The sequence below is a fragment of the Gobius niger genome (assembly GCF_951799975.1).
Source record: "Gobius niger genome assembly, chromosome: 6".
In the NCBI taxonomy this organism is placed as follows: Eukaryota; Metazoa; Chordata; class Actinopteri; order Gobiiformes; family Gobiidae; genus Gobius; species Gobius niger.
In genome coordinates, this window is record NC_136857.1 from 24,351,725 (window position 1) to 24,375,590 (window position 23,866).

Here is a 23,866-nt window from a genome sequence, read left to right on the forward strand (position 1 = left end):
GCGTTAGCCAGGCTATATCGCATATATCGATATTGTTCAAATTCAGATAAGCTCAAGTTAGCCAAAAGAAACCGGTAATCTCAAGCTTGTGTTTAAAAAACTTTATTTTAAACTGAGCATTTTATTTTGTTATCTCTTCATATATAAATGCTGCCCTCAGAAAAAGATTGACCTGTTTTATTTTATTTTATTTTATAGGCTATTTTTATTGAAGATATTTTTTTTTATTGAAGTATGCACCTTACAGAGCGTTGTTATACAGTGTTTATGTTTACATTTTATAGTGAGTTTTCAATAAAACTACTCGTATGTGACTTTGACTTTGACTTTAAAAATATAGGAATATATATTGTATATCGATATTCAACTTAAATATATCGCGGTATGACTTTTGGTCCAAATCACACAGCCCTACTTTGGGTGATTATTCCAAATGTCTGGACTCTGGTCTATAATCCTGTAAAAACATAAATACATAGTTTTTGTCCCAGCTTTGCTGCTGATTATCTGTCATTAGCATAGTGTTGCTAGCTGCGGCATTTTGCACGGCGATCCAAAATACAGTTACAGAGGTTAAAACTAACTCAGCGATTGAATTCTCTCCAAGTTCTGTCCTTCATACTTACATGCAGCATGTCCATATTGACTGAGGTTTAGTGAAACTTGTATTTAACAAACTTCATCTAAACAATTTTCATCGCATTGTTTCTCAGTTCCCTTGAGGATTAATTTTAAAGCCCTGACTCCGCCCTTTCCAATGCAACAAATGGATCTTCTCTCATTTTAGTCCTGGAGATATCGGCTTTTGTTGGTGTTAAATTCGCTGATATAATACCCCTAATATCGGCCCGATATATCGGCCGGGCAATATATCGGTCGGCCACTAGAAATTACAGTCAACAGTAGCATATTATTGTGATAAAATGGAAAAAAATAATTAATTTATCCAATCCAATCCAATAGTTAAGTCAGTACTAACTGTAGTGTTTCTATGGGAGCCAGGGTTGCCAGGTATCAGTGGCCAAACCTGACCACAAGTATCTGGGGGAAAATGCCCAAAATCTCTGGAATATTGTATGTATTTAACAGGTTTACAGAGCCACTGCCTTGGATTTGAGGTTTAGTCATTCAAAATAGTGATGGCTATAACCCGGCGTGAATAGTTTGCTTTCTCCCTAAATTAGCCTGGTTTGGTCAACAGTAGTTGTTTTTAAATGTGCTATTGATGTGACCGTCAAAAGATGTGTGTCAACCTTCAAAGCTTTTCAGCACAGGCGACTACCAGGTCCGTGGTGGGCAGTGGGCAGTAAGCTCTACCCCGTCTCTCTCCCTGACGCCTCGGTTCATGGAGATTTCAAACACAGAAACCTGAAACTGTGAACAAGCGTCTGTGTTGAAACCCGAGCATCTGAGAGAATGTTCCGAGTAAATTCCGAGACAGGAATTTTGTGCGGGAATTCTGGAAGTGCCAGTCCTGAACTATAGGGGGGGGAGATAGAGGGCGAAGAAGCGGAGAAGCGATTCCACATCGGCCAATGAGCAGGTGTGAGGTGAAATGGTGGGCCTACTGCGATATCCAAGGACTTGGACGCAATTCGCCAACAGTACTGTGGATTAGTGGTCCAGAACTGGTAGGACGGGGCCCAGAAGAGGGTCACAGAACATGTTGAGGTCTTTGGTAAAAAACATTTCTGTGACAGTGACCCTGAAAAGTGACAAGTTATGAAAAGTGCTCATAAACTCCTTCCAGTGATGAATTGGGGCACAGCTAACAATTGAATTTACCTCATTCCCTCATTCCCTCATTTCCCCTCATTGGGTTTACATTGCAAACCAAAAAAAATCAGGTACAGGGCCTTCAACAGCTGAAAACACGCATAAGTACATACATGTCAAGATCACTGGATGTACAGACATATTGACAGCACGAAGAGGACCCCTCAGTGATGGAGTGGTATGTGAGGAATGGTTGTCCGCCTGTGGGAGCTGTCCGAGCCTGACTGGGACTGAAGATACTCCTGTTCGCTCCTCTTCTGTCTTTGCGTCTGTGCAGTATCAGTGTGTCAGGAAACAGGAAGCTGGGAGTAACTGTAGCAAGTGGCTCAGTGTGGGATCACAGCTGCTCCGAGTGTCGGCTGCATCACGTCTCAAAGTCTGTCGAGAAATATGGAAATAGAGACTTGGCTGCAACACAATTTGGCGGAAATGTCTAATTAACTGTACCTGTTCATTGTTAACCTAATGCGTGTCTTTCTCCCTGTCACCTCTGAACATTTACACGCTAATTCAGCCGGCGTCATGATTATGAGCTCACCAAAAACCCAGGGATTAGAGGGATTTTCTCATATCCACAAAGCTCAAACACTATTAGCTGGTCCGTGATTGAATACGAGGGAAAATCAAGTTAGTTCAAGCCTTTCTCAACACCTTGACACATGCTCTGTTTGTTTAGCACAGAGTTTGATTTAAAGCTTACAGAGCTGCGATATCAGTCTGTCACACTGCTCAAGCAAAGATTGTATTTGTTCTGTAGGGTTGTTGACATTGTACAGACACAATGACATATATCGTTCATATATGGTCTACTTTAGTGTGTCGGTTTACTGCTACATCAAAGTGAAATCAGTCGTATGCATTTTAACCAGAAATCTCTGCTGTCTGATTAGAATCGCCATGTTCTGGAAGTGGCTCCTTGACCAAAGTTGTTTCCATAGTAAAACAAAAACAAAGCAGCAAACCCATGCACTCAAAACAAATATGCAGCCCATAACAGCCCGAGGAAGTACTTAAAAGGCCTTTATTTAGATGGCCAACCCGACATGTTTCGACCTCTTCATCAGGGCTTTATATAAAAAAGTGTTTTTGTAGAAAAAGTAGTAAAATGACCATTTTACACAACATTACCTTCTAATCTTAACAACATTCAAAGTGAAATCCAAAACTGACTGGAAGTTTGGAAAAAGGGTAGATCGGTATCAGATCGGTATCGGACAGCATGAAGTGTCATAATATTGGATTGGATTGGATTGGATTGGATTGGGAGCTAAAAAAAAAAGTGGATCGGGACGTCCCTACTTTTTAACTGAGACAGGTCTCCAGATGTGACTTTTAGCTGTTTAATGCTGTACTCTGTCATAGACAGACAAAGGATCACAACATGCCTTTGTCTTGATCTCACCTTGCCTGGATCACTGGGGCGGATAATGACCCAATATGACAAGTACTGTATTGAGAGTATTGTTGCTGTCTTTGATCAAATTCTCTAAAAAGGTCTCCTAATTTATATATATATTTTAAAAACATTTCAACACATTGTTCTATTAAATATAAACTGAAATGGTAAGTGATTTATTTTCTTCAGCAAATTGTGTCAAGTATCCCTTTGTAACATACTGTGGCTTCTTGGATATGGTATTGTATTGGACTATGAGGTTTATCCAAGGCGCGATTATTGCCAGAAAACTATTGCTAGTTGAAACTTATAACCGTCACGTTACAACAACAACACCCACCTCCACATTGGATAATGTTTACTTTCTAATGCAAACCTAATTGAGATCCCAAAGTGGATCACCTATCCTGCCTTTTTCACTTTATCACAGTCACTGAGAGGCAACAGGAATAACCACAATCACAGGGTTATGAACAAAATGCAGCAACATCTTCAAGCATAAAAATAGTTATTTTTTGCCTGAAATGCTAATGAAGGATTAGCAACATTAGCTTACAGGCCTAACATAATGTAAGATAAAAAGTGTTCTAGCAAGTTTTTTATTAGTTGTTTAATTATGCCATTTGAAACTTTTAGAGATAGATATTGAACAGTTCATGCTGTTTATTTATAATATAGATACAGACAGCAATGCATTTTACTGGGAGATGTGGCCTAGTGAGAGGGAAGAAAGAAATCATTATTTTTTCTCTGTCTTTAAGCATGGTGGACTATGAGCATATTTAGCACACACAAATAAAGTTAAGTCATTTTTAGAGTACCACTTTGCTCCTCTCCATATCTCTGTATCTTTATTTGTTATAAATAGAATAGAATAGAATAGAATAGAATAGAATAGAATAGAATAGAATAGAATAGAATTGTCTACCGAGGTAGAAATTCATCTTTGGCTCACCGACACACAGAAATACAAGACAAACACTGTACATCCATTTGTTAAGGTAGTGGTGGAGTAATAGGTGAAAGAGTTTCCTCGTAGTTTTCCCCCTCGAACACGACCATTTATGGATGTTCCCAAAGATGACGTCTGTATCTATGGCGCTGACTTGTGATACATCAGATTTAATAAACCAATAGGATAACAGAATTTTTAAAAGTATGTTTGTATGTGTATTCTACGTTCAAGTATTTGCATTTTCTTATCCCCCTCCCACTGCCCCCTCTGTGCTTCTGTCCCTTGTTGTGCTGTGGCTCCGTGTCCTCTCCATAGTGACCTGAGGAATGCGCTGGTGCCCAGAAGAATGTGTTTGATTATTAAACTCAGGCTCAAAGCTGCTCCACTCACCTGCATTCCTCTGCCTCCTTATCCTCTCTTATCCTGCCTCTATCAGCCCACGGCTATAGGGCTCTGGCACAGCACAGGTGGAAAAAGGGTACAACAAAAAAAAATGTTGCAGGGGGAAGAAACCATGATATTCGGTTTGCTTTGCATTTGGATTGCACAAAATGACGATGATGTATTCAAGTGAAATACACGAGGGATTTGCTCAAGTAACATACAACGTTAACTGTCAAAGTGTGATTAAAACATCTCCCTCTCTTCCCCTGAGTTTGACCATTCACTGTTGCTCCTGGTTACGGGACTTTGACTGACAGGTCAGCGGGTCGTCGGGAGGAGGAGAGGGGGCGGGGCCAGGAGTAAATCCCTCAAGTCCTTTTGTCGAGAGTGTGTTAAAACCAGGCAACAGACTGGACCCCGCTGAGTCCCGGAGACGCACGGGGGAGTCGATTAATTTCGTATTTAGTCCACTTTTGTTCGGGACAGGGGCGGAGGTGGACACGTCCCGCTGTGAGGCTAACCTCCTCTGTGTGTACAATGACATTCTTTAGGTTTGACTTCGAGAAGCGACATCTTGGTTATAGAGCGAGATGTGACACTATGATATAGGTTTTACTAAAGATGCTTTGCTTCTTAGTTTCGTTTTTAAATGTTTTTCCTCTGGTTATGACAACAAAGGTATTTTTTTTACACAATAAGCAATTTAGGTAAACTTATAATTTAAGTTTAATTCTCAACCAATCACCACTAAATCACCTCTAAAGTCTCTATAAATGATTGATGATTCGCAGGAACGGTCCCCAGCCTCCTCAGCTTGTCCATCTCCTCCTCTTCCACAGACCACAAAATATAGATTCAGGGGTGACAGTTATCCTTTTGGTTTATGGATGCAAATGTATTAAAAAATAGGCTATGTGGGGATGAAGTGAAGGCTTTTTAAACGTCATGCCGTTTGGTTAAAAGATCTATTTCTTAATCAAAAGAAAAGCTGCTTTTTTAACAAGGGAGGGAGAAAGGCCAGTTTTTCATCATCGCACATGAAAATTCTGCGGGCTTCAGGCGGTATTTCAGACATTTTTCGGCAGGTTCGGCTGCCAAGACCTGGCAACCCAGATGAAATGGTGGAGGAGATGGAGAGGCTGAGGTGGCAGATCAGAGTTTGTAGTGGGTTTTGTTGCAATCGTCAGTGAAGGTACATACACAAACTAGGATTTTTTTTTGTGTGCAACATGAAACATAACTAACAATGAAATAAAATAGCAAAATCAAATGAAACAGGATAAACATAAACAACATAAAGCTACAATTAAATCAGCAAAACTCTGAATATACAAAAATACACAATATAGACAGCATCATTTCTTTAAAGTGCATATGAAACATTAGACACATTTTTTGCACAACACAATAATATTTAAGATTTTGCTTAACATTTGATCCAGTTTTTGTTAGTTTGACATTTTGACATTGATGTTTATAGTTTCACTTTCTTGTTGGACACGGACAGGAAGTGACATAGATAGAGGCAAACAATTTTAAACTTTAAACTCAATGGGAAATGACTCAACTTGAGTGAGTCACGTCCTGTCAGTAGCTTAAAAATTAAATTAAAAAAACTTACCAACATTTCTTCATTACAATGACTGCTGAAATAAAACGATTATTACAAAGCAAAAATAGGACCTTTAAACTGCCTAGCCAGGAAAAATGGAGAACCCATGGGTACCATTACAATCCTAGTTTAGTGAACTTAAACTCTCCCATCGCGGGCCTCGGCTGTCATCTCGCATTAACCCAGAAGCCCAGTGGAGCGTGGGTCACCTGATTCTGAGGCGGCCTGTGCAGCTCTGGGGTGTTCTCCGCTCTCTAAAGACGGTTTGGCCTCAGCTCTGGGTCACGCTCCGAACAGCCTGAACCTGAAACAGGAGGAATTTCTTTGGGATTTGTCTTTCAATATGCCCCAGCCCCTCTGGACGTGTGCAGAGGGGCTGTGTGGGTTTCCTGTGCCTCAGATCTTTAGAATATGTGTTAGCGAAAACAATATGTGAACAGATGCGTAATGTACAATGGGTATTTGGGGAAGCCTTGTCTGTTTTCCGACAATGATTGTATATAAGTACTTTCTTGCGAGTTAGATATGAGTTTTGTCATTTTGCATAGTCAATCTAAGTGAGCCTTTCCAGTGACTTGTGAATGAACCCTGAATACTTTTTTAGCATTTAGCGTGACAAAGGGAGCTAATTAATCATTCCTCATTTTCCTAACATATTTATAGCATCCCAATTCTCCACAATGACAAGTTTAAAGGCATGTTTCACAACTTACAGGGTCAGGGTATTCGATACTGGTACTTCAACGATGCTTGGTTTTTGATACCGATACATATGCTAAATTCTTTGTCATTTAGAACCATAAAACTGATGAGTAACGTTCATTTATTCCTTTTCCTTCTATTACATTTCTTTTACATTCGTATCATTCATTCAAGAAACTTCCTTTAACTACAAAAGGGCAGAAAAAAATACCTTTTTAACACATTTTCCCATGTTTTTTTCCAAATTAAATTTTTTTTCTCAAAGAATTTTTTCCCACATTCTTCCACTTTTTTTCCCCCAATTTGTATTCCCCCCCTATTTTTCCACATTCTTTCCCAGTTTTTCGGACTATTTCCCCAAATGTTTTGACTTAATTCACCCTTTTTTCTTCCCTCCCCCCATTTTTTTCTCAGTACCTGTTTTTGATACTTACATTTTTTTCCGTACCAGTAGTACCTAAACCTTATGGTATCGTTTAACGGTACCCCCTAGTGCCATTAAGTTTCCTTTGTAATTTTCCAAACGCATTCCGAACTTACCGATTCTTTGCGGAGTTTACAAACCACTTCACGGGGCCGACTGCCCCTGTGTTTGCGAACTCAGTATTGCAAGCACTGAAACTGATTTCATTGCACATGTTTCATCCATCTAGGCCAGCCATTCCCAAAGTCCGAGACATCGCGGACCCCTTATTGATACAAAAATCTCCCCTCCAATATTCATAATTCAAAAGGATTTGTAATTATTTTACATATGAAATTACATGGGGAAGAAACAATCTACAATGACTGCAGCTGAATATGATTTAAAGTGAAATTTTCATTCTTAATCAGTGTTTTTTCAATGTACTTGTTTTGTCGGCAAGCTTTGGAGCTGTAGTGGCTATGAGGCCCCGGACCCCACTTTGGGAACCACTCATCTAGGCTATCCTGGTTGAGCTTATAGGCGCATTGAGTTGCCTTGTATACGAAATGCGGTAAATAAACATGCCTTGCCTTATAAAACCTTTCTGGGGTTGGTGTGAGATGTTTGAGAACCTGACTTTCAATCAATAATAATGCTGCAGTTGGTATGACCATCATCTGCCTTTGCTGCGTGTAAAAGTATCCGAGCGCTGGACAAATGGAGACGAATTGTCCGATCTTGTTTCTCTTTTGTCAACAGCGCTCCGCTCCTGTGATCCCAATCCATCCATCTGTCTTTGGCCGCGTCTCATTCCTCCCGTCTGAAGCCCACGCCGCTCTCCTCTGCCTCTTTCCCCGCTTTGTCCGTCCACGGTTTCCTTGCGTGTTTTGTTGCTGGGGGCCTTGTCATCGTTCGGGTTGTCAAGTCCAGGAAGTGCTCAGATCATAGGGTTTACCTGCAGAGATGGATGATCAAAGGGATGGAGGGGGGGGTAGAGGGGCGTCTCTCTATGGGACAAAGGCAGAGGGGTGTGGAGAGGACCTGTCCCGACACGGACCAGGGGTTAAAAGGTTCGGCTAAATTTGTAAGGGCTGGGACGGCAGAGAAGAGGGCGAGCAGCTGTTGCATCACAGGTTGACAGTAGACGAGGTGAAGAATGCAAAGTGTGATGTTTGCTAAAGTGCAGCGTATGTAGGAATTTGACAAAACAAAACACAAACATGTTCAAATCGTTTATTCATTTTACTGAAAACGATGATATAGTTTTTCTTTATTCATAATTGCAAAAACACAATCATGATGTTCACGTGACGTCACAGCATTCTGAAGAGCCTACAGTTTAAAATTGAGGCAGAGCAGCTGAAAATTCCATGGTGGTAACTATGGTAACTGTCAAAATGCAGATTTCTAGTCTTAGCTTATTGCTAATTTCTCTGTAATTCATGGGCCAATTCACATGAAACAAAAACTGTCACAAAGTTCGAAGTCCTCTCTTCCAGCACACATGAACTATGGTCTAATTATTTCCTCATGAAGGTGACCAAAAGTACAGACAATATTCAAACAGGTGCATGATGCTGGTCAGTGGAAAGGACTTTCAGCCACAAGAATAATGTGACAGGTTTGTGAATCACTATCAAATAATGATCAGGGGAAACATTTGGACATTTTCTTTTTGGAAATTTCTTTCAGAAACTGTAGAGTCATATTGGCACCTGCTCCGACTATATTCTATAACACGAACGGCAACCAATAAAAGATCCAGTCTCGCATTGCTACTTTTTCTTCTCTTTTTGGTGGGGTGTATGTGGGTAGAGTTAAGATAAGATAGGACTTTATTGATCTCACGATGGAGAAATTCACTTGTTCCATCATGAAGAAACACTCAAGGGAGCAAAACTGACTGTAGAAATCTTTAAAAGGCAATTAAAACAGAGTAAAATAAATATCCAAACTCAATATGATTGGATTTCAGTTGAATATTTTTGCACACACTGTTAAATTGCATGACACGCTCTGATGAAAGAGACATTTGGCTTTTGGTGGAATCATATTAATTGATTCTCTACACGTGGGGCTGCATGGAGTGAAGCCAATCCTGATTGCCACATGAATTGCCCCCATGTTTTTCCACCGCTTCGCCCTGGGACCTTGGTCAGACCAAACCAAACAGGGTCGTCCAGGTTTAGGCCGGTCCCTCGAGCCCTGTTTGTCATCGGTGTCTGGCCTTTTCAGGAAATGAGCGAGAGATGAGTGAAGAGGAGTGAGGAGAGAGCGGGCCCGCAGCTGTGGAGCATCTGGGGCCCATTAGAATCAGCGGTGTAACATGTACAACACTGTCGGGATGGATTACAGTCTGAGATGTGATGTCGATGTCATGTACTCTACTGCACAAACAATAATCGCCCCAGCGTACAACATATTACGTATTGCACTAACCATTGAATTGACACAAGAAGAATAGTTCACTAATGTGTGTGTCCTTGTGTTGCAGCTCTTCCATGTGGCCTACGTCCTGATCAAGTTCGCCAACTCTCCTCGTCCCGACCTGTGGGTTTTGGAGCGCTCCATCGACTTTGGACAGACCTACCTGCCCTGGCAGTTCTTTGCCTGTGAGTACATCAATGAATACCACATATGGACTACCACAAGAATCATCTATGACCAAACTGTTTTCATTCTCATGCGCTTTGCCCTTTAAAGCGATAGTCTGCAAGTTTCATGTTCTGCTAATGTAATAGATTGTGTGTAATTGGGCCTGGGCCTGAAATTTGACATAACATAAGTCATATCAAATAATTATAGTAATTATTATAGTTTCCCTCCCTGTGCTGATCCCAGCAACTAATCAGAATCCCCGGTGCCATGACTTTGACCAATGAGGCGGGCTTGCCTCTGAACCAGCCTGACACGTCCAATCAGGAGGGAGGGGATTGTTTACTTTTGAAATTACTCTCCTTCTCTCTCGCTTTCCTTACTTGACTTTAAGACCTGACATTAAAGCCCTGCCACAACCAAGTGCATTTTCTTTAGTTCAGCTTTTCCCATATCTATAATGTTGCAGCCTATAGGCTAGAATAACACCTCATTTTAAAGCTAAGACCTACAAAACAGATGTTAACAGATCTTTTTGCGTATTCGTCACTTTTTTTGCCACTTTTTCTTCACTTTTTTGTTACATTTCTGTTACTCCTTTGTTGCTTTTTTCTTACATTTTGTCACTTTTCCTTAACTTTTTCTTCAAATTTTTGTCACTTTTTCAACACATTTTTGTCACATTTTTGTTACTTTTTCAACACATTTTTGTGTTGCGTTTTTGTGTCTTTTTCATCCTGGTCTCATTTCTTTCGCTGTTTTGACACTTTTTTCAAGAACCTTTTCGATTTGGGTAAAACCAAACTGGAGAAAATGTGTTCGGTTCTGTTGGGGTTTCAGAGTTGGTTTAAAAGTCTTGCTGCCTAATTGAGATGATCAGGATACACCTTTTGGATTGGACACTTTGCGTATTATTATTTTTCTTTTTCAAACTGGATTTTGACTTATTTGCCGAAAGAATGAGATCAAATTACTTCTTCTTGAACATCATCAATGACCAGGTTATTCCATCAATGGAATTCTTCTTCCCTGATGGCGTGGGCATATTCCAAGGAGACAATTTCAGGATTCATCTGACTCACATTGTGAAAGAGTGTTTCAGAGAGCGTGAGACATAACTTTCACCCTTTTTGTGTATAATTTGAGATTATTATAAAATTTCATAATACTGCCTGAATGTACAGAGTTGGTATCTTCAGTTCAGTTTTGTCCAAGTGTCTGAATCTGACAGACCAGGAAATTGTGTATAATTGTAATTCCGTTAATCTTATCAGTCCAGTGCTCATAGCTGTACAATTTTGGAGCTAGGCTGCAGTCAGATTCCTTCTCCATCTCCTCATGCGTCTCTGCTGTTCCCCCGAGGCTACTGTTTAATTCCTGATCCCAAAGAGCAGCCTGAGGCCAGCGCCTTGATTGGTCGTGTCACGTGTCGGGTCAGGTAGAAGAAGAAAAAAACAGAGGGGGCGCACATTACATCACCACGCCGACAGCTGATTGGCCCGGGCAGCTGTCAATCACGGGGGGCTCCGGGGGAATTCCAGTCATGGTTCCGAACATGTCCCAGCTTGAGTTTACCTGGAAATGAGGAGAAAGGGGAGAGGGGGAGAAAGAGAGAGAGAGAGAGAGAGCGAGAGAGAGAGAGAGAGAGCGAGAGAGAGAGAGAGTGCAGCATGGTGAGATAGGCCTGACTGAGCAGCAATACAGTGACAAAGTTACAGAAAAATTATCAGGAAAGTCTGTACAACGGAGTGGAAGTGTATTTATTGTTATATTGTTTTTCATTATAACTCAACCTTTAAATCATAGTCTTGGAACATAGTTACACAATTATATTTAACAATTTTGTAAACATTATGTCAAAGTTATTCCCGTTTTGAATTTTGTTTGTGATTGCCACTTCACTGATCTAAAACTATGAGTTACACTTACTACTGGCATAATCCCATCAAAATAAGTAATGATTATTACACAAACATGAAAACCTGTCATGTTGTTTCACAAGCATGGACAAATTGAAAGTTGGAACGATTCTCTTGATCGACGTCCTAGATCTAGTAGATAATAGATGATCAGTTAGGCGCCAGAAAGGCTGTAACTTGTATTGGATCCGTGTGTTTTGATAGAGCTAGCATTTGGATAGCTACACACCGTGTATATTGCATTTCATGCATGTGGAGCGTAGTTGTGCGTAGCCTATAAAATATTATTTATTTATTTATGGGTTATAGACTGCCAGTTTTGATTTGTATGTCAAATGCCATAGATTTTATCGCTTCCAAAAGGTATGGTTCAATTCAGTGTAATAAGGCTACTTTTATGTGTTTTTATAATGTTGCTGGTTGATAATCAATGGCAAAACAATTTGTCTTGTCTGTAGCTTTTTCTATTCAGTCATCTACCATTCATAATGCAAAAGGACTAGGCATTATATATACAGTATATATAGATATACAATTTAGATTAACACTGTGGTTTGAGCTTAACCCAATGCTGCACTGTCACTGCCTTGTTGTACGCGCTGAATTATTGCCAAAAGCGATCCGATCCTGGTGTCGGATATCGGAGCCGATATTGGAACAAATACGATATCAGGTATTGGCTATTGATTGAAACGATACCTGTTTTGGCTCTCAGTGTTAGAAAAACACATTTTTCACCAACTAATTTTGAAGCTTATAACCTGAGGAATTCAATCACTGAGTTAGTCTTAACTTCTGTATTTTTAATTGCTGTGCAGAATACAGTGGCCAGCAACAGCATGCTGATGCTAGCAGCAGCATGCTCATCAGATGCCTAGTATCTACAGACCCTACAGAACAACTGTAGACTAGGGCTGAAAGACATATCGTTATCGTATTGATATGAACATTAAAAACATTAAAATTGAAAAAGCAAGATATATACAATATAGATTTTCATCAATAAAACTGCACTCTTTTGTATTACGTTTTTATTTTTCTGAAAAATCCTTGGTTTTCACCTAACCCATAGTTATATCTTCTCTTATCGATATCGAGATATCTGGCATGAATATCGAGATAGTAGTAGTAGGTTTGCGGTAAATGCATTCCTGAACATACTGTCACACTACATATTAATTACTGCAATATCATTTGATATTTGGTCATTTAAATCCTACAAAACTTACCAAGTCCAATTCAATCCTTTTTAGGAGTTTAGAAGAACAAATGGAGAATAAATATTTCTGAAGCGCCAAAACTGTATTTTGAAATGCTGCAGCTTGTTGCAGCCTCTCCAGCCCCGAGGCACTAAATCACACTCTTGATTTGATAGTTTTCTCTTTAGTTGACAGTTTCATATTCTCTCCTCAAGGATAAACTGAAGAGGAAAGTTTAATTGTAGCAGTGGAGGAATGTACGCTGGGCTCTCGAAAGGAAACAATGTTATTGAAAACACTTACATTACAGTCACAGGTCACATTACTATCACATGCATGTTTATAGAACATTTTCGCAGAGTTTTATTAACAGACTTGTTAGGCTGCTCTTTTTCACATCTTAAACCTGTCTTTTCTTATTGTCCAGCCTCAAAGAGAGACTGTATCGAGCGTTTTGGACAGAGGACCATTGAGAGGATCAACAACGATGACGATGTCATCTGCACCACCGAGTACTCGCGCATCGTTCCCCTGGAGAACGGAGAGGTGAGAGAACTGAGTGCTCATTAATGATCTTCATTGAGAAATGCCGTATTTAAATAACGCCGCTGCTTTCTCTCCCAGGTTGTAGTGTCTTTGGTGAATGGTCGCCCTGGAGCCCTGAATTTCTCTTACTCCCCCGTTCTGCGAGAGTTCACCAAAGCCACCAACATCCGGCTGAGGTTCCTACGCACCAACACTCTGCTGGGACACCTGATGGGCAAGGCTCTGCGGGACCCCACTGTCACTCGCAGGGTAAGTCATGAAGTATTGCTAAGGCCCCCACCCATATGGATTTTTGGGGTCCGATAACAATACCAATATGAAGGGGGATGGAAAGGCCGATCGTCGATATAGAGACAGATATGATTAGAGATTTCATTTGATGTATCATTTATCTCCCAAACAACCTGTAAAGTCATTATCCTATAGCAAAACAATTTCTTTAGCTTTAGCTTTTAACCAAGTTGCGTTTAGCATTTTGGCTTTTTGGTCTTTTTGCCACTTTTGTTTAAACTTAGGGAAACTGATCATTTCAGTGTCGGCAGAACTCAAGAAGGGCCAAGGTATTTGACAAACATTGTTTTCAATTGTGATCTTATTTAGCGGTTAATTACATATGCACAAAATCAATCCACACCTCTTTTTCACACCTCCTCCACATAACAAAGGTACTAAAAATCAGTATTACCACTAGCTCTTTGAGAGAGTAGACAGGTTGTTTTGTGTAGCTTGAAGAGCTGCAAGCAAACGCAATTTAAAAATAACACTAATCTAGCTCCATACAGTTATTACATTGTTTACACTAACATAACTTTATTCATATGCTACTTTTTTTTGCATTTACTTTTTTATTGAAGAGACACAAATAGTGACAGATTTTCCTCAAAAAGTCATGTGATTCTTTCATTTTTACATATGCTAATGACACTCCATATATTTACCAGTAGACTCTTTTTTTTTGTATCGTGTGCACCGAGCAGTTCTGTAAAAGAAAAGGGCACTTTTGGACACACATTTTAAATGTAATTTTGCACAACTTCCCAAGGACCCTAGGAGGCTCAGGGAGGGCTCATTTTAAAGGTCAACCAATGCAAAAATTGTATTGTATTGCATAACATTGTAGCAGTACACATGCATTTCTAAGATAGTTAACAGCTAACGTTTACTTTCATGGGGGAGAATGTCCTTTGTATCTCTCAGTCTTGCTCCCCTGATTTACTTCCTGATCCCATCCATCATCAACCAAAAGATCAGAAACATCTTCAACGCTTCCTTCTATCACTCAAAAACACACATTGGTATTAAAAAAAGGCTTATCTCCTATGCCTCCATTTGTACTTACAGTATTACTACAGCATCAAGGACATCAGCATCGGAGGACGCTGTGTTTGCAATGGTCACGCCGAGGCCTGCAACGCCAAGGACCCCAACGACCCCTACAAGTAAGAGCACAGCCCGTCCAAATCCCTCCTATCTCAGCCAGACATTTACAGAGATAGACTGTGGCTTTCTCCAATCTGCTTTGACTGAATACACGACTAAGGTAAGCCAAAATACAGTGACGTTTACGGGTGAGATAAGAGAGGGATAAAAGCCATCACCCGCAGCCATTTTAGTGGAGTTTTAATTACAGTCGGTTCATGCGATGCCAGCTCGGGCTGCCTTGGCATTCCTCCGATGCAAATAAGATGCTGGATTTGTTGCAACAGATAGAGCAGCTGTGTAAAAATAAAATGGGATGGAAAGTATAGTCCACCTCTCCAAGTTGAAGTTGAGTTTATGTGTGACAGTCATCAGTGAAACAAGCAATGTAATAGTTCTCATTACAGGTTTATTATTAGAGATGCACCAATACCGATACTGGGGGTTTCAGTATCTGCCGATATCCGATATTAACCGATACCAAGAGACTTTCTTTAAAGTGGCTGCTGTGAGTAAAATAAGTGAAAGGTCCCCTTTTCTCCAGTGTGCATTACAAACGTGTTAGATCAGGGTTTTTAACAGCATGTTATAAACTAAAATACAAACACTTAGTCACTCCAGAAGTGGTTATTTTATTTTATTAGGTGATCCTATTATAATTTCTCTCCCAGCTTTGATTAGTTGACATAAACATTAGCATGCGATTGCTATCATTAGCATGCGATTGCTAACATTAGCATGCGGTTGCTAGCATTAGCATGCGGTTGCTAGCATTAGCATGTGGTTGCTAGCATTAGCATGTGGTTGCTAGCCGTGGCATTTTGCACGGAGATTAAAATACAGAGGTTAAAACTAACTCAGTGATTGAATTCTCCAGGTTCTGAGCTTCAAAATGAGATACAGCGCTGCCCATATTCAGTTAGATTTAGTTGGTTAAAGTTGTGATTTTAAAACCTTGAGAGCCAAAGCGGGTATTTGTTCAGTATCTGATATATTCGTAGCCGATACTCAATATCGTATTTTTTCCTTAATCAACTCCAATATCTGATACCAGTATTGCATCAGTGCACCCCTAATTATTATGGCAAACATTGAGCCCATTCTTTTATTTGAACAGGGTTTCCGCGGGGCATTAAAAGTAGAATGTGCCAAAATCAAGGCATTCAGTTTTTTTCTGTGTTTCTGGTATTAAATATAGTATTTGACCATTAAAAATAGCATTGAAAAGCGTTAAATTTGACTTGTTTCTGCCTGTATAAACCTGGTTAAACTATTAGCACATGTATTTGTACCGGTGAAACATGGAGACCACAAAGACAGCCCAAAGTTAGTAAGTTAAGACTTACACCAGTAGAGAGATTTTGTATGGCATTTAAGCAGCACAAAATCTGAAATCTACTAACAAGCCTTTTACATTTAAATCCATACAGTCGCCTTTCCCCTGACTGCATTGTAATCCCATGAAGTCAGGTACTGTAGAGGAAGTGGCTTTTATTTGCTCATAAGGATCACATGTGAATCTGACACTGTAATGACAACGTATTGCACTGTTCCACAGCCTCCGGGGGCAAAACCCTGTACAAAATACTACATCACAGCACTACACACATGTTATTAATGTAATCTGTGCCGCCCACTTCCACCCCGGGCAGACGCGTACTTATCAGACTGTATCAAAACAGGCCCCGTCATGTTCACCTGTCTCCACAATAAAAGCTAAATGAAGGACATGGGAGTTTTATTAGAGCCAGGCTGTAATCACAAACGCACTGTTTCCCTCTGGGACCAGCTGCGCCTCTGCCTCTTAAAACACACGCAAAACAAACCTAAAGGCAGCTCCGGAAATAATGTCTTAGTTCAGGCCCAATGCAATTATACGCACAGACAATATACATCCACTACTTGTCTCCTTGGTCGACTTAGTTTTGAAACATTTTGTTAAAAGTACAGTTTTACCTCCAGGACGCTTGAATTCCAGGTCCAGGTTTTCAGCAGTCGTCGCAAAATTTTAGAGTAAAACCTTCGGTGGATATTCTTTGATTCTATGTTCAGTTCTACTGAAACAGAAAAGGACACTTGGGCTCAAAAGGGTCAAAGGTGAGGACTCTTTAGTAGAAACTAACTTTATTCTTTTGTTAAAACAACAGTCATGTCAGATGTGCTACCCAGCAAAATGATCATTCTCAGGAACAAAGAAACGCCATTAGACATCTAATCTAGCTTCAAAATAGTGACAAAAGTAAGAAGAAAACAAGGATGAAAACTAAAAAAAAATGTGTAAAAATGTGACAAAAACACAACAAAAGCTGTGAAAAAGTGACAAAAATGCAATGGAAAAAGCAATGGAAAATTGGGAAAAATGTAATGAAAAACATAAAAAAAAGTGACAACAACTGGCAACGACGCAAACGAAATGATCCGTTTAGATCACTTTGGTAGGTCTTAGCTTTCAAATGAGGCGTTACACTGGCCTATAGTCTGCAACTCTCCAGTCAAGAAGCTTTAGATTTGGGTAATGCTAGCTGGAGAAAATGCATCTCAATATCTTATATATCTTATATATCTTATAGCTCATGATTTGGTGGTGAGTGACAGGTCTCCATAGTTGTAGTCCATACTTTAAGTTGTCATTGCTCCTTTGGCTCATGTGCAAACTACTGCACTTTGTAAAGGACAAAAACAAACAGCGATGAACGCATTACACCTGTCTCTCCCCTGCTTTCCCGAGCGCTCCCTCTCCTCCCTCCAGCGAGTTTGCGGATGGCCCCACTGTTGGCTCAGTTCGCTCTGAGCTGCCACTGTGTAGCAGCTGACCGCGTGCTGGTCAGATTATCTAGTGGCGCGGCTAAGGGAGAAAGGTGGAAATAGCGGCCGTGGCGGTTTCATGAATACGCGTTCAACAGTTCCAACAAAGCTGAGTTCAGAGCATTGAAAGGGAGGCAGAGTCGCGCAATTATCAACAGCTACTGCACAAGCCGTAAAAACAGACAAATGCCCAAAAGTCTGGACAAGCGTTCTTCTACACTAGGCTCAAAAAACAGACTGTCCAGGCAAAATCTGGATGTCTTGTCACTTTACTGATGGAGCAGTTTTTATACAAGTGTCATGCCAGTGTGTGCTGTAGTTCGTTATGATTCGCAGTAGTTGCTGATTTTGCTGTGCTGTTCCTAAATACATTTAAGTAATTCATAATAATTATGTTTTTTGTACAAAACTGCACCAATTTCTTGATTCTTATACCACACCAAGAATGAACGTAGACATGTCATGCATAATTGAAATAGTCTCCATGTAAAAGACGGTGATGGCTGAGGCACATGGGTCAGGGCTGGTCAGGATTCCGCCTGGCCATTCCTCTGCCAGCAGCGATGGGAATGACTCAGCGAAAACAACCTTTCAGTTTCCGCCGTGATGCACACATTTTGTACCATACAGAACTGCTCAGGACTGGCCTGGTGCTGGATTATCGGCTTTAGAAATGTGGAGGACAGGCGCAGTAGAAGAAGAGGTGACCAAATGAAACAGGATCACTCAAAACTTTGTGAATAAAGTGAAAGTCTTGTGAGAAACCTTCCAGCCCACTAACCACTGTGACTTTACGAGGAGTCACATAAAATCCCTTGGTTCCCACAACTTTGCCTATCCAAAAGCAGATGGAAATATCTCTTCATGCTAAGTGTGAAATCTGACTGTGATGCGTTTTGTTAGCTCTAGACTCCTCTGCACGCACTCCGAAACACGAACTACGATATCACCTCTCCTTAATCGAATACAGAAATATTGACACTGCACTGACACATATTCCACACATCTGCCAAAGACGTTATATGCTATAAATGTGTCACGTAAGAATCTGATGTCGCACCTAGAATTTAAAAATGATTGCTTAAAAATTCCGGACCAGATGACCTTGATGGGGCAAAATGAAGTGCGGTAACCCTTTAAACAAGTAATTCTTAAACTAGTACTGGGAGTGGTAAGTTTTGACCCACAAATGAATTGTAAATGGTCAGATCGAGCTCAAACGTCCTCCTCTTTGTGCAAGTGTTATGAAAACAATTGCGTCTCAAGAGGCTTAAGCTCGTAGACGTAGCTCCGGGAAACAGACATGGCTTAAAACATGACTCACTGCTTTTAAGGCCAGAAATTTTAGATTCGCCAAATCTGTTTAAACACATAATCAACCCTTTGCAGGTGGTGCGGGATAATTACTCGAAAGAAGTCATGAGATTTTGCTGAACTGTCACAAATGGCCTCCATTGTAATCAGTGAAAGCGAAGCTATGCCCCTGACTCATCCCGTCAGCATCAGAGGAGACATTTTAGATCAGACATGTTTAGGAGTTTGATTGACAGGAGCAGAGTCATTCTCTTAAATCTGTAGTGACCTCATCAGTTCTGGAGATACGGACGGTTTTATGTCAGAGAGAAGGAATGTGGACGGGTCAACCTGGACTGTGCCAGGGGTACAAGGAAAGACATTGTTCACGTTTCTCTTTGATTAAATAAGAAGCACTCGCACTCCCCTCTATGACTTGTTGATCTGAATCTCAATTGACATTCCCTTCATGGCATCGCTCTACTTGCTTATTTAATAACTGTAAAAAAAAAAATTAAACTGAGCATATGTCATTGTGACAAACATAGCCTAATTACAAATGTGCAAACATGTTTTTTAGATTTAGTTACGTTTTAGCCTCTATATTTAAAGCTGCACTGCGTAACATTTCACCCAATAAATAGAATAAAAATACAGGCATTTATTTTATTACAGGTATTTTTATTGTTGAAAAAATGACCAAACAAACGTGTATTTGATGTTTCCTCTCCTCAGAACTGACTGTAAATTTACTGGGAGTGGGCTGCAGGACGTGTCCAGCTCGTCTCCATGGTGATGTTGACTAAAAAGCAGCCAAATATGACATTTAAATAGGTTAGGTCCTCATCCAAATCCGCTGCAAAAGTAGCACTTTCAGTATGTAGCTGGTCATTAGGAGCATGTTATATATTCCTGGCAACAGTTTAATCCAAAATGTTACGCAGTTTGTCTTTAATATTTTTTCAAGGGACTATACGGAGTTTAAAAATGTTAACATTATGTACTTATATGTAAGGTGTAGAATGAGCCCGGACATATTCACCACAACTGCCTCTAAAATCCTGCGCTGTCACTCAAAATGTTGCTACTTCGAGTCCGAATTGCTGAAATGCACATGCTTAATATAGAAGGTGCAGTTACACGTATGACCTGAGGTGGCAGTAGTGAGTATAAAATGGCCAACTTGCATCTAGCCCCTTTAAATCTTGTTTTGCATGATTTGATGAAAGACCGAAAAGCTCACAATTTCTATTTGCATTTAATGGAACATACTTGCGATAAAATATGGCAAGAATTTTGTCGTCGTAATATTCAAGACGCGTAACATATTCTCATATCATGTCGCCTTAAAGAAGATTTCTAAAAAATGTATATGTTAGTTTGCCTTGGCTTAGTTTGCTTGTTTCATGTCACCACATAGCCGAGAACAGAGGCCCAAAGAACTGTCCCTTGAAAGCAGTGCTAAGTAACGTGTTTACCTTAATAAATCCTTTTCGTAGTCCCTGTGGGGGTAGTACAAGTGTTGTGTCTTTCATCTCCCCCTGGTGTCTCTGGCCAGAAAAAGCTAGCATGCTAACGGGCAAAGCTAACTGCGGGCTAACGTCACTTTAAACAGTATTTACAGCCAAATTTGAGTGAAAAAAATTATTTCCATTGTATAATTGGATGTACAATGTACCTCTCACCTTCACCTTTTCTGTCAGTGTAGTATTTATTCTCCAAGACAATTAATAAGTCAAAAAATCGCAACTTGCTACGACACCTGCAGTTGCGCTTATGGTCTCTAGGGGCAAGAGTTACTTAGGACTGCTTTAAAGAAAGGGTTAATTCTCCCCTTTTCACCCTGGCCTTAATCGGATTAGTGTCCACATCTACAGCCTGCTGAGAGTGACCAAAACACAGCAGGGAGGACCCAGCTTAACCCTATTCTTTCGCCTTAGTCCTTCAAATCAGGCCCAAAATGACAATGTGCAAGTCAAGTACTCTCAAGGAGGAAGGAAAAGCTCATCAGAAAGGTGTCAAGGCCTGGTCTAAATGACTTTAAATGTGCATCTGCTGATAACGTGCTAAAGTATTGTGTTTAGCCCTGACCATAACTTGCAGTAGACTGGGCTCTCTCTTCACATTCCCACTTTAATTCGTCCCAGAGCTTTTGTTTCGGCTTTCCCCGGTGCTCAAGTATTTTAGGAAATGCGTTTCAATGGAGAGCTTCCATCCAGATTCACTTCTTCCTGGTTTTGTATGTTTGGCTGTGCACCCTTGGCTTCCTGGCAGAGAGCAACATAGGTGAAACAGGATAAATATGAAAAACAGATTTAGCTTAATGGGCTGTTTGAAGAGAAACTATGGCTTACTCTGGCTTCTTCTGATGTGTAGGTGAATGTAAATGACCAACAGTGAGTGAATGTGGAATGGTCGTCTGTCAGGGTGAGTCGCAAAGGTTTAGACTTACAACCAACTCACTGTGTTACACCGATTTACAAATAGTGAAAACAATGACACTGAGTCATGTGTGGCACCGTGGCTGTTCCCGGACTTTGTTGATCCTTGGTCTACTTTATCTTATGGTAGTTTTTACTTCTTGAGTAATATTAGTTGTCTATCTGTACTCGTATTTGAGTTAAAAAGCATTTATTCTTTTCATTGTGAGTTAATCTTGTACAAATCATGTACTTCAGAATTATTTCTTTGATATATGTCTTTGTATCAAATCATTTGTGCAAATATTTGGATTTTCATATTATTTAATGTCCTGTTTCTCATGATTTATGTTGCTACTGAAACACAAATCTTCTGACTTTCACACTTAGTTACTCAATACTCAGAGTAGTCAAGTAGAATCTCTGCAACTACATTTTTTTTACTTTTGCTTGAGCAATTTTTTTATCTACTTTTTACTTCTATTTGAGTAGAATTATATTCAAGTTATGTTACTGTCACTTGAGTAAACATCTTGGCTACTCTACCCATCTCTGATTTTAGGCCTATTTTAGTTTAGTTCTGCTTTAATCTGGATCTTGGCCTTGTGGTACTATGGCTCTAGGTGGTCCGGTTTACCCCCCAGAGTCAGACCCTCTCGACCAAAACATGCACAATAAGCTAATCCTCTAACTTGGTTGGCCGAAGCAAACCAAGCTCAACATCTAGAGATGGATCCCCAGGTGTCGAAATGAGACTGCCCTCACAGGTTCTCCCAGGTTCTTTAAGGAGGGTGAAGTGTCTTACCCAAAAACACAACAACGTTATCAATGCCTCATTGTTTTGAATAAACCTAACCTTAATTTTTCTAACCTTTTACATCTTCTTGAGCATTATTTTAAGGTTCAACTTATCTTCTTTGGAAAGAATTAAGCCTGTATTTACATTTTAAACATAAATGCACCCTATCTTTTAAAACTAGACTAAGACTGAATCAACTGATCTTTTGTATTTTTGTGCCTGCAGACTCCAGTGCGACTGTCAGCACAACACCTGCGGCGTGTCATGCGACCAGTGCTGCCCCGGATTCAACCAGTTACCGTGGAAACCGGCCACAACCTACAGCGCCAACGAGTGTGAACGTGAGTAACGGCCGGGGCTAAAGGCTAAAGCTAAGAAAGCTAAAGGCTAAAGCTAAGGGTCGAGCGGTGACCCCTGACCAGGAATGTGTGGGTCCAACAATACGAGTTAATGAAGCCAAACGGACTCATGCGGCTCAGCAGAAACCTTCACAGACAGGAGGTTCAGAGTGCAGGGACAAAGTCAAGACGGAGGCTTCAAAACTAGAAATTAACCAAATTTGAGACGGCATAAAAAATAGCAGAAGGCAGAATTTTTTGTGCCTTTTATACAGTTGCAATAAGACAATAGACAGTGCCTAAAGCGTGCCCTACCAACTTTCCAGGCAACTGGTTAAACGGCTAATGCTACAACAGTTAGCTAATAAGATGCTAACGTCATGTGAATTTTCTCCACACTAGATATAATCATAAACATGCTACCAAAGTTATATTAAAAGCTGCGACCAAAAGTAACGTTCACTTGGCAGGTGCAGTGGTTTTGTTGAATTTGCATCATGAAATTTGTATCAATATACCAGTTGCCTGGTCCTCATTTTTCAAAACCACTAAGATTTCTGAGATTCCACATTACATGATCATATAGAGATTTTAATATGTATTTATGTGAAATCATTCACATAAAAGCTTTTTTTTTTAAAACAGAAACCTTGAAACTAATGGTTGAAGTTCCCCCTAAAAATAGAAAATTTATTTGATAAATTAGTGTTTATTTTATAGTAGTCAATCCCAAAGTCTTCAGAAATACGAGTCCTCCAAGGTGTCCCTGGGAGCTACTGTGTTGAAGGATTGGTGCATTTCCACTTCTTTGCAATAATACAGCACTTCTTCCATTCAGGATGGTCATAATAACAACAACTCTACTTGTTCATGAGCATTACTTGTTGAACTGGTTGAACAATTGGTCAATTACAGAGAACAAAGTTAGCGATGAGTTCCAAAATTCCCTTACTTATTAACCTCTTAAATTAAACTCTTCACAATCATAAACAACTTTTACAAAGAGGCTAGAACCCTTTAGTGCTTTATCCCACATTTGTCTCTGACCTCTTTGGTCTTGACTACATTTCCTGGTCGTAGATATGGCAATCTTGACTGAAGCCCTATCAGTCACATGTCACAGCTGTTGATAAAGGAGCGCTTGTTTATTGAGTCGGCACGTCCCAGGTGCTGAGGAGCAGATAAGACCTGAGAGCCCGCTGTCTCTGGCTCGAGAGGAAACACTGGTCTGGACTCGAGCACTATCTCCAGTACAAGCAGACAGATAGGGACAGGGATTAGGGTGAAAAAGTAGGGAGTTGG

At 40.2% G+C, this 23,866-nt stretch overlaps 1 protein-coding gene across 1 annotated transcript in view; it reads left to right on the forward strand.

Moving 5' to 3' along the window:
* The window catches only part of lama5 (laminin, alpha 5), a 100,004-nt gene that overhangs the window by 30,537 nt on the left and 45,601 nt on the right, over positions 1-23,866 (forward strand). The window contains exons 3-7 of the mRNA XM_079559001.1: positions 9,726-9,843; positions 13,372-13,490; positions 13,569-13,739; positions 14,832-14,929; positions 22,452-22,567. Of these exons, the coding sequence (XP_079415127.1) occupies positions 9,726-9,843; positions 13,372-13,490; positions 13,569-13,739; positions 14,832-14,929; positions 22,452-22,567 (622 nt within the window). The remainder of the gene's footprint in view (positions 1-9,725; positions 9,844-13,371; positions 13,491-13,568; positions 13,740-14,831; positions 14,930-22,451; positions 22,568-23,866) is intronic.